The sequence below is a fragment of the Gopherus evgoodei genome, chromosome 14 (genome assembly GCF_007399415.2).
Source record: "Gopherus evgoodei ecotype Sinaloan lineage chromosome 14, rGopEvg1_v1.p, whole genome shotgun sequence".
NCBI classification, from domain to species: Eukaryota; Metazoa; Chordata; order Testudines; family Testudinidae; genus Gopherus; species Gopherus evgoodei.
Window position 1 is genome coordinate 7,551,184 of NC_044335.1, and position 16,556 is coordinate 7,567,739.

Genomic DNA, 16,556 nt, shown 5'->3' on the forward strand with positions numbered 1-16,556 from the left:
AAACAACTCAGAGGAAGGGGACAAATGCAAAATGGGAAGAGGCATGCGCTCCATAATGGAGGACAACAAGTGTTAAACATTTAGCTTATCAAATATACAGGATAGTTAGGAAAACCATAAAAGGAGACTGATGAAGACACTGGGATAGATTCTCAGCGGGTATAAACAGTGGAAATCAGTGGAGCTATGACAATTTATATGAGCTGAGGGACTATCCCACTGCCTTTTCTCAAAGCATTGGAAATTGTCTAGAGGAAAGATGGCTAGTATAACAAGCCATCAGATCAGATATAGTGAGAGAGATATGTGCTCAGAAGCAGAAGCAGGTGATTAACCACCCAGAAGGGCAAACCTCATTAGTATGTAAGGGTCAAAGACCAGAATGAAAGAGGTTCTACAGGTTGTGTAGGAGGTGAGAGAAGACAACCTCCAGAACCTTGCTGGGGAAAGGGAATGTACAGTAATTACAGAAGCAACTGTATAGATAAAGGGACACTGCCAGGGAGTTTAGAGCCAAATTTAGGTTACCTTTTAAAAAATTATTAATAGTAACAAGATATGTTTTTATAAGCCACTTTAAAAAAAATCAATTAACTTTATGTTTAAAGATTTCCTTGTAGTGTTTGCAACCCAAGCACCATAGCATTGCACATGTTCAGATAATCTAGTTTTGTTTTCCTTGTTTATGTAGTTTTTACCATCAGAGTTTCACTCACCTGGGAGAATGAAAACAGACATGATGTATTTTGAGTCAGTTTCACTTCCAGGTTCTCATAGTACAATGCTACAGCATTTGGATCAAAGAGACGTAGAGCTGTATCCTGTACATAATCTGGTTATGTGCTTGGTGGCAAGCAGTCGTTGTATGCTAGGCTCGGAGACCAGCAATTCTCTGAATGCAGCTGCTGTGCTCTCATCAGGAAGGTAGACATGTGCTGATTTTAGGGCGGGACAATGCACAATGAGCCACAGGACAGCAAAGAATAATGCCGTGCTGCTAGAAGTCCATGGAAGACTGGCCAGTTACAGTTTCAGTGCTCTACCATTGCAGTCAAACCACTAGATCTCATACTAGTAATTGGCTTTTGGCAGCACAGTTACCACCAGATCACAGCCTTGCCTCATTTGCACTTAAAGCCAGCTGCACGTGGACTCTAATGAAGCACATGCATTATTAAGCCTTGAAGAGCCACTAAATCCAAAAATATGAATCGGTTTACAACATTCATGTATTTTGAAAGGACTTAACTGACCAAACATTATCAGTCTGATGTTTTGTTTCCTCATTCCTGAATCAGAAATCTGTCTATTTTAGTACTTGATTATACAGCAGCCATATCAGTGTTTCAGTAATTTGGCATCCCAAGATGGAGAGGACTGAAGATATCTGGCACCCTGAAGAGGACTGAAGAGGTCCCAACCTACTGGGAACCTAGAATCCACTTGCAACGGAACCTGAAGAAAATCTGAACTCCTGTAGGTTTGGTCACTCTTGGCTCACGCCATTGATGCGTCAGGTGGGTGCAAACGGCCCAAATAAAAGGAGGATTTTGAGGCTTGCACAATAAACACCTGTCATAAACAGATAGCTAAGGGTTAATGTCTCTTTCACCTGAAAAAAAAGTAACCTGAAGCACCTGACCAGAGGACCAATCAGGAAACCAGACTTTTTCAGGTCTGGGTGGAGGGAAGTTTGTGTCTGAGTTTTGTCTTGTGCCTGTCTCTCTCGGCTATGGGAGGATTTCTGTCTCTTGCTTTCTAATCTTCTGTTTCCCAGTCGTAAGTACAAAAGATCAGATAGTGATTTATATGTTTTTTTGTATTTTACATGTGTGTAGTTGCTGGAGTGCTTTGAATTGTATTCTTTTTTAATAAGGCTGTTTATTCATCTTTCTTTTAAGCAATTAACCCTGTATTTGTCACCTTAATACAGAGAGACCATTTTTATGTATTTCTCTTTCTTTTTACATAAAGCTTTCTTTTAACACCTGTTGGAGTTTTTCTTTAGTGGGGAACTCCAGGGAATTGAGTCTGTGCTCACCAGGGAATTGATGGGAGGAAGAAGTCAGGGGGAAATCTGTATGAGTTAGATTTACTAGCCTAACTTTGCATTCCCTCTGGGTGAGGGGGGAAGAGAGATTAGCTCTCGGTACTTCTGTTTTCCAAGGCTGGAAACGGGGAGGGTAGAATCCCTCTGTTTAGATTCACGGAGCTTGCTTCTGTGCATCTCTCCAGGAACACCTGGAGGGGGGGGGAAGGGAAAAGGTTTATTTCCCTCTGTTGTGAGACTCAAGGGATTTGGGTCTTGGGGTCCCCAGGGAAGGTTTTTGGGAGGACCAGAGTGCCCCAAAACACTCTAATTTTTTGGGTGGTGGCAGCTTTACCAGGTCCAAGCTGGTAACTAAGCTTGGAGGTTTTCATGCTAACCCCCATATTTTGGACGCTAAGGTCCAAATCTGGGACTAGGTTATGATAATACCTGATGATGTAAATGTTCTCCACGCCTCAAATCACCTGTAACTCCAACAGCCAGAGGCTGTTCTGGGCCACTGGGAGTAACCATGGAGAGAGACAGTGCTGATCGTATCATCAAAACAAGTCACTGACAGCTAGTGCCTAGGATAGACCACTGATGCGCTAAGTTTTGACTTTGTGCTGATCAAAACATGTTGCAAAACCGAACAACAACTAAAATTTGCTGTTTGCATTGATCTTGCATAAGATTTCCCTTGGTGCGTAAGAGAGAGATTCAGTTCAGCACTCACATCTGCTACCCGGGAGAGTTAGTGCAAGTCGAGAAGCTGCTTTGGGGTCATGCCAATGTAAAATATTTGATCAATCCAAGACAAGAAGTTGAAATACTCACATCCACTCCAGGAAGGCCAGGTAACCCTGCTTCACCTGCCTTTCCAGGCTTCCCTGGTGCACCTTTTGGCCCCTAAACCAGATGAATAGACAGCCATTGTTAATATTATAATTACAGAAGCAGGCTTTAACTTGATACAAGATAGATGATCAGCTCATTTCTTAAAGTGCTAAATTTATATCCTGCAATGCAGGAAAATGTCTTCAAAATAAGTTGATTTGATAATTAATCTACAAGTATGTAAATCTCTAGACACTTATGTGCTTTGGTTCATTTTTCTATAAACCTGGTAATTGCTTGGCACAGCTTTCTTCTCGTGCAGTTCCATGTACGTGTACTGATCCCCATTGCAGCCCCAAGCAGAAGGGGGCACCAGGGTGTGATTGAGGGTGTTGCAGCTGGCACAATTCTGAGGAGACCTAGGACCACTCTAAGATGCCTAGGGAGCTAAAGACGACCCTGGATGATCTCAGGAATGGGGAGCCACAAAGGTGACATAATACTAGCACTGTCACACACACCCTCTTCAGTTTTACAGAGCCAGAGTGGAGGACTGAGTCCTGCATGTTTTGCTACCTACAGCAAAGTCTGTCACAATATTTCATTTTATCCCTGAAGCTGCTTTACTCACCATTTTTGTTTGCACATTTTTTCACTATAGGCCAAATTTCCAAGCTTGATTTTACAGTCCACGTTTGCAGGTAAAACTAAAAGTAGTTGCAGGAGTGGCCTACACTCATTTTCAATGTGCAAAAGCTGCATTTGTGTGTGCAAGTCAAGCAACAAGAAGGATGCTCAAATGATGGTTTGGACATCCAGAAACAAGTGTCCAAACTGGAGACCAGAGCTGAGAGTGCTGCATAACCATTTGAAAACTCTGCATTTACATAGTGTTCTCTCTCATGTTGAAAGAACTATAAAAACAATGTCTGCAAAGAGAGTTGCATGACAATACAAGCCCTTTAGCTCTACTATTCTGATGCTTTATCCCAGATCCTCTGCTCTCCTAACTATGATTCTTCTTAAGGTCAGTGCTGACTCCATGCTGCCAGTTGTTCTCAGTTTGCATGCCAAACATGCAAATAGGAGTTCTGCTGCGGACTGAGAGGAGAAAGTGCAGTTTGTGACCCTTGCTGCTGAAAAATTAGGGATTCACATACATTATTTCTCGTAGCAGATTTACAAGCAAGAAAGCAAATTAGTTGTTGATCAGTAAATACTTACTGGTGGGCCAGGTAAACCAGGTGGGCCAGGTTCTCCCTAAAGGAATGAAAAAAGACAATGAAAGTGAAATCTCTCCTTGTTACAGTCTATTTGCAGCAGCCACATACTGCCATACGCTAAGTCATTGATCCTGTCATCCTCTGAAACATGAAGCTCCCTGATCCAATCTTCCACATCTCTGAGGATTGCCAATTTTGGTTTGACATATTCCTGGAAGTTTCATCACATGACATAATCTTTAATTAAAGATTAACGGATGGTGTCCCTAGCCTCTGTTTGCCAGAAGCTGGGAGTGAGCAACAGGGGATGGATCACTTAATGATTACCTGTTCTGTTCATTCCTTCTGAAGCACATGGCATTGGCCACTGTCGGAAGACAGGATACTGGGCTAGATGAACTTTGGTCTGACTTAGTGTGGCCATTCTTATGTTCTTAAAGATTAATATTTAATTCCTGGAGACTCCAGGACAATCCTGGAGGGTTGGCAATTCTATCTAGCAAAACCCTTATGTTATTCACCAGCAAACTCTGGAGAGAGAGACAATTCAGTTAACAGTTTTCATTCATAATAAACAGTTTTCAAGAACATAGAAGGTTATTACAAAGAGGAGGGAGGTAAATTATTCTCATTAACCTCAGAGGATAGAACAAGAAGCAATGGGCTTAAATTGCAGCAAGAGCGGCTTAGGTTGGACTTTAGGAAAAACTTCCTAACCTACAGGGTGGTTAAGCACTGGAATAAATTGCCTAGGGAGGTTGTGGAATCTCCATCACTGGAGATTTGTAAGAGCAGGGTAGAAAAACACCTGTCAAGGATGGTCTAGATAATACTTAGTCCTGCCATGAGTGCAGGGCACTGAACTTGGTAACTTCTCAAGGTCATTCCAGTCCTATGATTCTATGATTCTGAATGCTGCTCAAACAGCATAATTTATCCCAGATCCTTCCAGGAATAATTTACACTCCGGGCTTCGTCAGAGGTAAAGCAAAGAGGAAGCCATCTGGCCACCGAAGCTTTTACATATTCTGTTGAGTTGGAGATCCAAATGCAAAACTGGACACAAGAGAACATCCTGAGGATTTGTTACACTCTCAGGGGAACATGTGCCCATAAACCAGTGATGAGACAGGCTACATGTGTCCGTTCACGGGCTCTATTTTTGGGGTTAATCTTGGGAGGGAGGAGAAGGAGAAGACACAAGCGAAAACACAACTGATTTCCATCCCTCCCAATTCAATTGCAAAAGTAAGGTAGTTGCCAACGGATAACATTGCACCACTGGGCATTGGCTCCCATATTCAGTGTTGCTGGTGATCCAGGTTAAAATGATGGCATTGACAACCCGGCACAGAGGTAACAAATAAAAAATCTCCAAACTGGACTTGAATCACAGCCTGTACACCAAAGGAGCCACCTCCACTCCTGTTGCTGGACCATGTCTCCCCACACCCAATACTATGCTGCGCATTCATATTGTTTATAGGTTAGCATGGGCCACGGACCAACAGATATGAAAGAATGGGAACTGTCTGAGCTTTATTTTCACTTTCTTGTCTTCTCTACACACCATGATGCAAGGATGGCCCAGTGGTTTGGGAATCCCAGGGCTCAATCCCCTGCTCTCCCACTGGATTCCTTGGGCAAATCCTTGGCCCTGTTGTGTCTCTGTCTGCAACATGGGGACAAAAGCACCTCCCTCTTGTGGGGATAAATGCACTACAAATTGTGAGGTGCTCAGATGCTCCAGCAATGGGGCCATCTCGGTACATAAAACAGAATGATCCACTGCTGCAGACAAGCTGAGCATTTAATGAATGTAGCTAAAATGAAGAGAAAAATAAGATTTTCTTTCACCTAAGAACTGCTATTGCATTCCCTCTAGCTATTTTAAAATAAGAAATCACAAAGAAGATGGCCTAATTATATTAATCTGCGTAGGAAGTGTTATGTATCTGTGACGCAGATAATATAGTCTATATATCTATATATCTCTGCAATGTTTCTTAATAATCTAAGAAAACATGTTGCCTGTTATGCCCATGAGTTCAACATGTCTCAGATCTCCTGAGCTGTGCTCTGGGGAGGGGGCATGGATGGCTATCTGCCACTTTTCTACTCTCCCAACCCTGGAGCCAGTCATCCCGGCATAAAGTTAGAGCAGCCTTGTGGTCACCGGAGCACAGCATTTTCTCACCACAGTCCCTCCTGCGCCTTCGCTGGAATGGGGGTCAGAAATGGGTGATGTAAAACCAGTTATGACACCACCTGGAAATTCCCCTTGTGGAAAGGGAATCCCCAGTCACCTGGAAGCAGAGAGAATATTAACCCTTTTCCCTCCACTTTGCCTAGAAACCACAGTGATGTCTGCTTGGGGGAAATTCTTCAGAAAACAATTTTAGGCAGGATTTACTTTTCTGACAAAGTTTCTGCTTTTATTTTTTAAACCACCTTTCAGTGACCGTGATCGAGACGACTTGTGGCTCATTCCCCCTCCATAAGGCTACCTAGAAGTTTGTTTCAGGGTGCTCTAAGTTTAAGATGTACTAGCTCTATCCTGGGTAAAGTAAGTTCCAGGGCAAAGAGATGGCTGAGGAGGGGGCCTATGGCTGGAATGGAGCAGGCATTAAATAAATAATAAACCCACATTGCCTTTTAAATTTATTTTTTGTTAATTACACTTGTGGGGGGAGGTGAGAGCTCCATTTATCCTTAGGAGGAGATGTGGAGGCACAGGAGTGGTCTACTGAGTAGGGTGAGCAGCGGCCATCTTCACAGTGGGCATTTTGGGTGGGGGAAGTTGTGAAGACAGTAACCAAGGTGGAAGAATTTGAGACCTGACTCTATGTTTACTGTGTCTGCAACCATAAAGTTCCTGTGCAAATCCCTACGCTTGGACCGGCTGCCCCGAGTCAGTCAGAGTGCAGGGATTTGCGTGTTGCGCGGCTGTTGAGAGAACACACAGCTTGGAGGGTCAGTAAATAGAGGGAGTCTTTGTGCTCTGACATGCGGAGGCCATTCCATTGCAGTCCTTTGCTCAGAAATATGCCACAGATAGTTGCCCTTATCCGAGCTGGGGAAGAGCTTTTATAATGAAAACGAGCGGGAAAGTTATGCTGAGATGGCAGGTTTTGAATAACAGAATGAACAGCAATGTTTTATATCCTCCTCTAGATTATCACCATTACCCTGCCCCCTTCCCTACAGGCCTCTGTGATACTGATACATGGCAGCAAGGTCACAGCATTAGAGAAAGCCACTCAGGAACAGTTCTCCTGTCGTATGACCTGATCACACGTTGGGATCTGCTATTGTGAACCCCTGTGGGGTCCCCATTTGATTTCAGGGGGATTCTGCCTTAGCACTGGGGTCTGTGCTAGCAGAACCCATTCAGAATCAGAACTTTGATCAGCGTTTATACCTCTGGTGGTAAATCGCTATCATCCTTCTTAGTGAATTAGAATCTGTGGCTGTCAGTAATGGAATACTTCTCCCCTGTCTCACATGAGATGGAAGTAAGTTTACTTAGTCTCAGCCACCCTGTATTAAAGTCAGACCGGACGGGAAATGTCTGTTAGAGAACTGACAATGGCTTTGTAACAATTGCATGCTGGAAATAATTCAGAGCAACTTTTAAGTGACTGGTTTAATCACAACACACCCTTTGTATTCTTGAGAGTTAAGCACTTACCTATACCCCATAAGGCTTTATGGGGTGGGGGTGCTCATAAAATGTATGATATAACTGGAATAGGGTTTTGCTACATGTAAAGGTTATGATCTACTGGTTATGTTCAGCCTAGTTGTATGCAGGCACCATTTGTGTGTTCAGAGTTATGAACACTGGCTGTATAATTGCTTGATTTCTAAGTAGCCCTTCTGGTCACTTCTTGGGAAAGGAATGTACAGATTAAGTGCTCAGTCCAGAAGCATTTAACAGACAAAAGAGCTTGGAAGACTCCAATCCACATAAGAAGTCTACCTGAGGACATTCAAGGTAGCATGTGGGTAATGACTGCTGCTTGCAGGTCCTGAGTCATGCATGGACATGTGACTTGCCCATGTGATTCCAAATCTCCATTTTGTGACTGGATTCTACACAGGGTGAGGAGGTGGTCTCCACCCTCAAGAGAAAGCCTATTTAAACCCCTGGGATACCCCTCCATTGGGGTCTTCAGCTGGCAAAAGAAGGAGCCTCTCCACCACCCCAGGATACTGAAAGGAAACTGAAACAAAGAACAGTAACTACAGGGGGTGTGAGTGATTGCTGGATCCAGGCTAAAAGAAGATTAGTCTGTAAAAGGGAGCATTCTGGAACTGGTGAGGATCTTATCTGTATTCAGTTTGATTAGACATAGATTTGCGCATTTTATTTTATTTTGCTTGGTGACTTACTTTGTTCTGTCTGCTACTACTTGGAACTACTTAAATCCTACTTTCTGTATTTAATAAAATCACTTTTTACTTTTTAGTTAACTCAGAGTGTGTATTAATACCTGGGGGAGCAAACAGCTGTGCATATCTATCAGTGTTATAGAGGGCGAACAATTTATGAGTTTACCCTGCATAAGCTTTATAGAGGGTAAAACGGATTTATTTGGGTTTAGACCCCATTGAGAGTTGAGCATGTGGGTGCTAAAGACAAGCACACTTCTGTGAGCTGTTTTCAGGTAAACCTGCAGCTTTGGGGCAGGTAATTCAGACTCTGGGTCTTTGCTGAAGTAGACAAGAGTGTCTGGCTCAGCAAGACAGGGTGCTGAAGTCCTAAGCTGGCAGGGAAAACAGGGATAGAAGTAGTCTTGGCACATCGCTTGGCAGCTCCCAGGGCGGTTTCTGTGATCCAACCTGTCACAGCTATCATCCTTCTTAGTGAATTTAAAATCACTGGCTGTCAGTAATGGAATAGTTATCTCCTGTTTTACATGAGATGGAAGTAAGTTTACTTAGTCTCCAGCCACCCTGTATTAAAGTCAGACCAGAAGGGAAATGTCTGTTAGAGAACTGACAATGGCTTTGTAGCAACTGCATGCTGGAAATAATTCAGAGCAACTTTTAGGTGACTGGTTTAATCACAACACACCCTTTGTATTCTTGGGAGCTAAGCACTTACCTTGCTTCGGAACATGGTGCATGCAGTGTTCTAAAGGAGATAATTAGAGGAGGCTTCAATGGGATTGAAAGTGAGAGGCAGAAGCACAGCAAGGAGCTTTTGGAAAGGGTGCCAATAGCACCGGGTTCATTTAAGGTTTATCCAGAGTTGGCCTGACTAATTTAGTTGCGTATTATGTAATGTTCATTGTTTGAGGCCTATATTCAGCAGTTGCTGCACACTTCTGCAGTGTACATCTTACCGCAAATGCTCTTTAGTCATTCTGCACACTTCTTTCTCTAAAGCCATCTATGAACTGAATGTGGCCAGAATGGGTTTAGAAAATAACAGGGAAAAAAAAAAACCATGAGGAAATCATAGTATCTTAAAAGTGCTCAAGAAAAGTTCAGAGCATGCCTTTGAAGATGATCTCACTCATATAAAATAAGTTATTTCTTTACAGTATTAGAATTTACACAGCTGCTCTTTCATTAAAAAAAAAAAAACAGCCTAGATTTCTGACACACCTTGAATAGGTTCCTCTATATTCAGAGCTATAAAAAGGCACAGCCATGTGGGATTACACACCTCACAACATCTTCTAAGAGAATCCTGGCAAACGGTGGTCCTTAAATTAAGCTGGTGCACTCGATGCTAACCACTAAAATATTGACCCTGATGCTCTGAGTCAATGGGATTCCTTGCAGACTCAACGAGTGGAATGCTACAAGGCTCTGACCCTGAATGACTGATGAGCATTTCTCATTTATTAATACATGACAGCATGTTTTCCTTCTTTTTTCTCCCGCTGCATCCTTCTTTCATTCAGTTAAGGACAGAGTATGAGAGAAATCTTGCCTTCCTTATATGGTGAAAACTCTCACCAACCTCCCTCTGCAAGCTAGGTCTGCAGGGTTTGGCTCCCCTGAGATTTAACTCAGTCTAATATTATGATCTATCAAGACTAGCTTCAGCTGATTAATTACTCATTATTATTACCTGGCCTCATCCTGCAACGTGCCAAGTGCCCTCTAAGTCCATTTCCTTCAACAAGCCCCTAAAAATGTGCAACCGGTGCTCAGAGCTTTGCAGGATCAGGCCCACGTTGGACAACGAGGGCCAAGTTTTCATGAATGGCCACTAGTTAGGGATGTCTCCGTTTCTGGGTCTCCCACCTGAGACATGTGAAGCCTGATGCCTCAGAAGTGCTGACCATCTGCAGCTCCCGCTGACTTTGGCTGGAGCTGTGAGCACTCGGGCCAATGGCGTCTCAGGGTGGGGCCTAGAATTACAGGGCACTTGGGTTTCCTGGAGGGAAACCCAGTCCATGTAGGGTGAGGAGCAGCATTTTATTTCTTTTCATTTTAGAACAGCTGACATCTTCAAAAACATCTGTCTAAGCAGACTGCCACACTTTGACGACACGGATTTGCCTGCATTGTGACGTGATGTGGACAAATTCAAGAGCATCCAAAAAGAGCAACAAAAATGACAAGACCTTAGAAAACAAGGGCTGAAAAAAATTGGGCATATTTAGTCTAGAGAAAAGAAGACTGGGTGGTGGGGGAGGAGGAGTGATGGGGGGAGAACGAGGACTGATAGCCACCTTTAAAACAGCCTTTTACATATTTGAAGAAGGTTATCAGTTGTTCTCAACGTCAGCCCATGGAAAGATAAGAAATAATTGGCTTAATCTGCAGCAAGGAAGATTTAGGTTACATATTAGAGAAAACTTTCTAATTATATAATGAGTTAAGCACTGGAACAGGTCATCTAAGGAAGCTGGAGGTTTTTAAGAACAGGTTGGAAACGTATCTGTCAGGGATGGAGTAGATCTACTGAATTCATGCTTCAGTGTGGGGGGCCTGACCTAGATGACTCCTTATATCCCTTCCAACCCTATATTTCTATGACTCTATGGTATCTTTGGATTATTAAAATCAAAGGACACTAACTTCTATTTATGCGGGAAATTGTTTAGTGGGAATGGCACAGTATTCGGAACTTAGGAATTGCCGTACTGGATCATACCACTCATCCATCGAGTCCGGTATCCGCTCTCTGACAGCAGCCAGTAACACCTGCTTCAGAGGAAGATGAACAAAACCCAGTGGAACGCAGTAACAGAACAGCCTGCTTCCAGGAAAAGTTTCTGCCTGATCCTTACTAATCAGCTGATGATCTATGAACTGAAGCATGAGGTTTATACCCGTCCTAAAATTCTTGGTCTTCTTTTAATCCTTATTATCATCACTCTTTACCCATAGAAATATCCAATCCTTTTCTGAATCCTGCTGAGCTCTGGCATGCCATAATAACTTGTGGCAATTAGTTCTGCAGGCTAATTGTGTGGAAAAGAACTTCTTTTGCTATCTTTCATTTTAAATTGCCTTGTTCTTCTATTACAAAATTTCAGATAGAAGTTCACGACCTACCTTCTCTAAACCATTCATTATTAAAAACTAGGATAAGATTATTTAGTAAATTGGTTTCCCTTAGTCTAGTGAATACATGGAGGGAAATGGCTGCAAAACAATTAGGTTTTCACTGGGTCCAGCCTTGCAAAATGGTCATAAAAAACTGCAATTAGCAGCACAAAAGCTACTTGTTCACCCATTACAAGATGCAAAGGAATAAACCTTTTTTTAGCTTTCTCATCCAAAATAAACTAACTTGCATGGGAGGAATAGAATTTCAAAAGGCTGCTTAAGGCCCCATGCTGACACTCTTACTCATGATGAGTAGCAAAATTACTCCATGAGTAGCTCAAGGAGTAAGGTGCTGCTCAATAGTCTCCTTTGAGATCAGCGAACAGATTTTAATCCACTGTGATAGGTGTGGAAGACAAGACTGTCCTTATCCAGTGGGTATACATTTCAACAGAAACTTCAACTAAAAGAAATAGGACAAGATTTCTTCCTTCACCAAATTCTGCAGTAACTCAGATGCTGATCCTGTAGTCACGGGGAAGGGTTAATACTAAGGAATTAACCACCAAAAAAGTATTCCCATAGATTTAATTTGCCTTTTGCTACAAACTAAGGACATTTAAGTTCCAAGTGGAATCAATGGGCCAGATTCTGATCTCCATCAGATGGGTGTAAATCTGGGGTAATTCCATTGAAGACAGTGTAGCTAGAGTGGTGTCAAGCCAGTGTGAGTGAGATCAGCATCCAGCGTGGTATATTTCATTCAGCTTTCTAGGGCCTCTCCGGAGAGCCAGGTGCTTGACACCTTTTAAAACAAACAATTGTCTAATGGTATAAAATACAAAGTATTGCACCAAGCGTGCAATAACACCACCCAGTAACTGCTGCACTAAAGCCACCACTGTCCTCCACGCTTTAACCAGCATCCTTTGCAGACGCCAGAGAGAAAGCATTGCAGGAGGCCCGGAAGATTAACAAATGCTTGTTGTACACACCAGCTTTGTCATAAACTCCCACTTGGCACTGAGGACTTGATCCTGCAAAGTGCTGAGTAACTCGTAGGCACTCAGCACCTCCAGACATAACTCAGCCTCAGCAGGACAGAGCCCCTTGGTTTCCTTGCCTATGGCACATGGGCTGTTAATTCGGTCACTCTGAAGTGCTGCCCAAATGCCTGGAGCCTCTCTGGATGACAGGAGACTAGAAGAATTCCCTATGAAATGTGCCCTCCCCTTGCTCCACCCCACCTCCCTCCCCCAGCTCAGCCTGCCCCCTGCTGCTCAGCACTCACATCTATGCCTTCCTTGCCAGGTGATCCAGGGAGTCCTCGTGGTCCAGGAGGGCCTCGTGGTCCTGCTCTCTGGGAGGGACGGGGAGAGGGAACGGAAGAAAAAAAAAACACACAGTAGATCACAGATCACAGCGCGACTCCAGCTCCCCTTCTCTAGCCATGACAGGCTCAGAGGAAGCAAGGATCTTTCCAGACTTAATCTGCTAAGAATCTAAGCACATCCCCGGTGCTTCCGTGAGACCCAACCCATCCCCATTCAGCAGGAGCTGTTTCTTGAATGGGAAGCTTACAGTAAATCATATCTGCCCTGGCTCCAGGAATGGCTCTAAAACAATTCCCAGTCACTCACAGTGTAGACACAGAGAAAAGGCAAAGCCAAGTTAGAATAATGTGTGCGCACGGTTGGTATTAAAAGTGACATTCACATTCCGTATACAACCAGGCAGCAGAAGAGATGGAACCATATAGTTAATGTCTGAAGGAAGGCACAGCTAAAGGGACTTGAGTAATTGCCCATCTGAGCTGGACAGTGTGTGAGGGTTTAGCTCTTAGGGGTGTGGGAGAAGTCGGGATCCTATAAAGGTCTGCTCTGTGGAAAGAGCTCCAGAGGGTACCTGCAATGCAGCTTCAGGGAAACAAAGGTTTCATTGTGGAGCTAGTTCTGCTCACAGCAGATGAGGGTCAGCTCAGAATTCCTGAGCCAGGCTGCAAAAATTCCTTCATTAAGGCAATGAAAAATCCTCCCCCCGAGAATTTTCCTGAACGATACACACTGGAAAGTTAACACCACTACAGGGACGTTTGCTATGAATACACGTAGCTTCACCTGAATGAATACAAATTAAATGTGCTTGTTCCTAAACATGTCTCAAAAATAGATCAACTGGGGGTCCGGGGGTGGGGAGGGAGAGGAGAAAAACCCGGAATGGGATGAAGAGTGGAGCACAAGGGGGTTTCTATTTAGTGGGCAACTTTGTCTTTTATAGTAAAACAAAAATATTTTTTCCTAAATCACAGTTTCCTTCTCCTTTTCCTGAGGCTTTTCCGACACGGCTATAAACCAAACTATGAGGACAATTCTTTTACATAAAGTTTAAAGTGGCAGTTTCCATATCATAGGACATGAAACAAACCCCTACCAGTAAACACTTCTGCTCTCACCGCTAGGCAATATGCTCTCTGACACACAAAACTTTCAATTTTAAATGAACAGCAATTATCTGGCCTGCTGCAATATGGTGCATATTTAATCCTGCTGCTGTGAGACCCTCTGATCCTTATGTATTTCTTCCATCAATAGCTGGGATTTTTGGCCATTAGAAGTAAAAGCACATTCTTACCTGAGCTGAGGATGTGGCTAGTAGTTGAAAAAGAAAGAGCAGCCCAAGAGCCGAGAATCCAGCCATGGTCTCCACGCTCTGCCTCTCTTCAGTGAAGCTAGCCCCTTTCTCTTCTCCTGGTTCCAATGGATCTCTCCTTCACCTCCCAGATCTCAGCTCCCGAATGAGCCCCTCCGTCTCCAGATAAACCTGAGTCTCCAGCTGGAGGGGGCAGAGCTCAGAAGCACAGGCAAGCGAGAAGGGCTGAGCTCAGAGAGAGAGAGAGAGACCAGGTTTCAGGAGGGGGAAGGTGCGGAAAGGGTGGGGGCAAACTGCAGAGTGGCACAGTCAGTTATGAAAGGAGGCACACATTCACCGCACAGACAGACAGCTCAGGCCAACTGAAATAGGGAGGGGACCTTTCTAACCAAGGAAAGGCTGGACTTGCCTTAGCTAAATTGTCACTCAGACAGATAACCCGAAGGAGACAAAATTAAAATCCACCATCCCCAGACCCAGATGTTACTTTGGTCTCGCCTAGGCCAGTGAAAAGTAGTTCACAATTCACTACCAACTTAGTACTGGATGGATGAAACGTAACAAAAATGAAGACTTCGTTAATGTCTGTGGATTTTTATTCTTGTGGAATAAATGCAGGGATCCCTATAAAGGCACGAGGTCAGTGCAGAGAATAGGGCTAATATCTTTGCTTCATTAAATGCTTGATGGATGTGTGTTTCTTGGAGACTCAAAGAGCATCTGGTTGATTTTTGTGTGGGCACTTTATGTGGCATTGAAGAGACAGCCGCCAGTGAGAAGAGCAAAAGAGAAGAATGTAGGAGAAAGCCACAGAAAGCTGAAAAGATTAAAACAAAACTTGCCTTTGAGATATTTTCACTACAGGCGTGTGACACTGAGAAGACGACAACAATCCAAAAGTAGATTATCTGAGATGTGAGCACATCAGCAAGGCTCACAATCCTACAAATGGCTCCACGTTTCCCTTTACGTGTTAATTCAAGATGATTTCATCCAAAGAAGGGGACTGTCTGTGAAAATCGGGAAGCGGAGATGCACTGGAGAAAGAGACTCATTGCGATTGAGGGGTCAGAGATGCTCATTATGATGCAACCACACTTTAGCTCTTTTCCCTTTTTGAGTGAGTAAAGTGTGTGTTCCCAGTACAGAACAGAAGAGCCTGCCCACCTCTCCTGATTCCATCTGCCTACCAGAAAGTTGGTAGAAAGCACAGAGGGGGGAGCTGGGGACCTAGAGGTGGGGAAGGAGAAATGCAAATGCCTTCAAAAGCCATGACCGTGCAAATTTCAGAAAGTGGATTCATGGCTCTTCTTCCCCCTCCCCTCCAAGCAACAATGCACTAGTCTCCTAGCGTGACCACTTCCTCCATTACCCCAGAAAAGAGATACAAACATACAGTGGGCTAATGGGACATTTGTGCCTAGTGGGGATGATGAGGGCAAAACTCTGTGCTCATTATAAATAGAGATGGTCCCCCCTCCAACAAAATATAGCAAAAATGTTTTGTTTTCATTGTTCCAAGTCATAAACTTCAGTCAGGAACCAACATGCAGCAAGGGCTGCCCCCAAGCCGCAAGGGCCTGTGATCCAAGTGAAATACACTCATTAGGTGAGCTGCCAAGCTATACACCTGCTCCAGCATTAATTTAAGGTGTGGTTCAAAAGCACCTTGCCCTAATCCCATCTGGAGTTCTCAAGAGGTTGCCTCCGTTGCATAGCTCCACGGGCTCTAACCTCTCCCCTTGCTCCATGGTGTTTGTGGGGGCTAGTACTTAAGGTACAACTATGGGCTGAATGACCTTGTGGCAATGGAGGGAACCCACAGGGAGTTAATACACCTCCAGGCTATACCAGCACTGATGCTGAACCACCTCCATAAGCAATTTATTCCAGTGCTTAACTACCCTGACTGAAAGTTTTCCCTAATGTACAACCTAAACTGCCCTTGCTGCAACTGAAGCCCATTGCTTCTTGTCCTAGCTTATGAAGTTAACGAGAACGTTTCTCCCTTCTCCTTGCAACAATCTTTTATGTGCTTGAAAACAGTTATGTCCCTCAGTCTTCTCTTCTCCAGACTAAACCCATTTTTTTTTTTTAATCTTCCCTCATAGGTCATGTTTTCTAGACCTTTAATTATTTTTGTTGCTCTTGTCTGAACTGTCACCAATTTGTTCACATCTTTCCTGAAATGTAGCACCCAGAACTGGACACAATGAGCATGGGGTAAAGCGAAAGAATTACTTCTCAGGTCTTGGTTACAACGCTCTTGCTAACACATCCCAGAATGATGATCGCTGGGG

General features: G+C 43.7%; 1 protein-coding gene across 1 annotated transcript in view; it reads right to left on the bottom strand.

Moving 5' to 3' along the window:
• COL9A3 (collagen type IX alpha 3 chain) overlaps window positions 1-14,827 on the bottom strand; it is a 76,828-nt gene extending 62,001 nt beyond the window's left edge. The window contains exons 1-4 of the mRNA XM_030533251.1: window positions 14,239-14,827; window positions 12,899-12,967; window positions 4,091-4,126; window positions 2,867-2,938 (exon numbers count right to left, since the gene is read on the bottom strand). Of these exons, the coding sequence (XP_030389111.1) occupies window positions 2,867-2,938; window positions 4,091-4,126; window positions 12,899-12,967; window positions 14,239-14,304 (243 nt within the window). The 5' untranslated portion in view covers window positions 14,305-14,827. The remainder of the gene's footprint in view (window positions 1-2,866; window positions 2,939-4,090; window positions 4,127-12,898; window positions 12,968-14,238) is intronic.
• Between the last annotated feature and the right edge of the window lie 1,729 nt (window positions 14,828-16,556).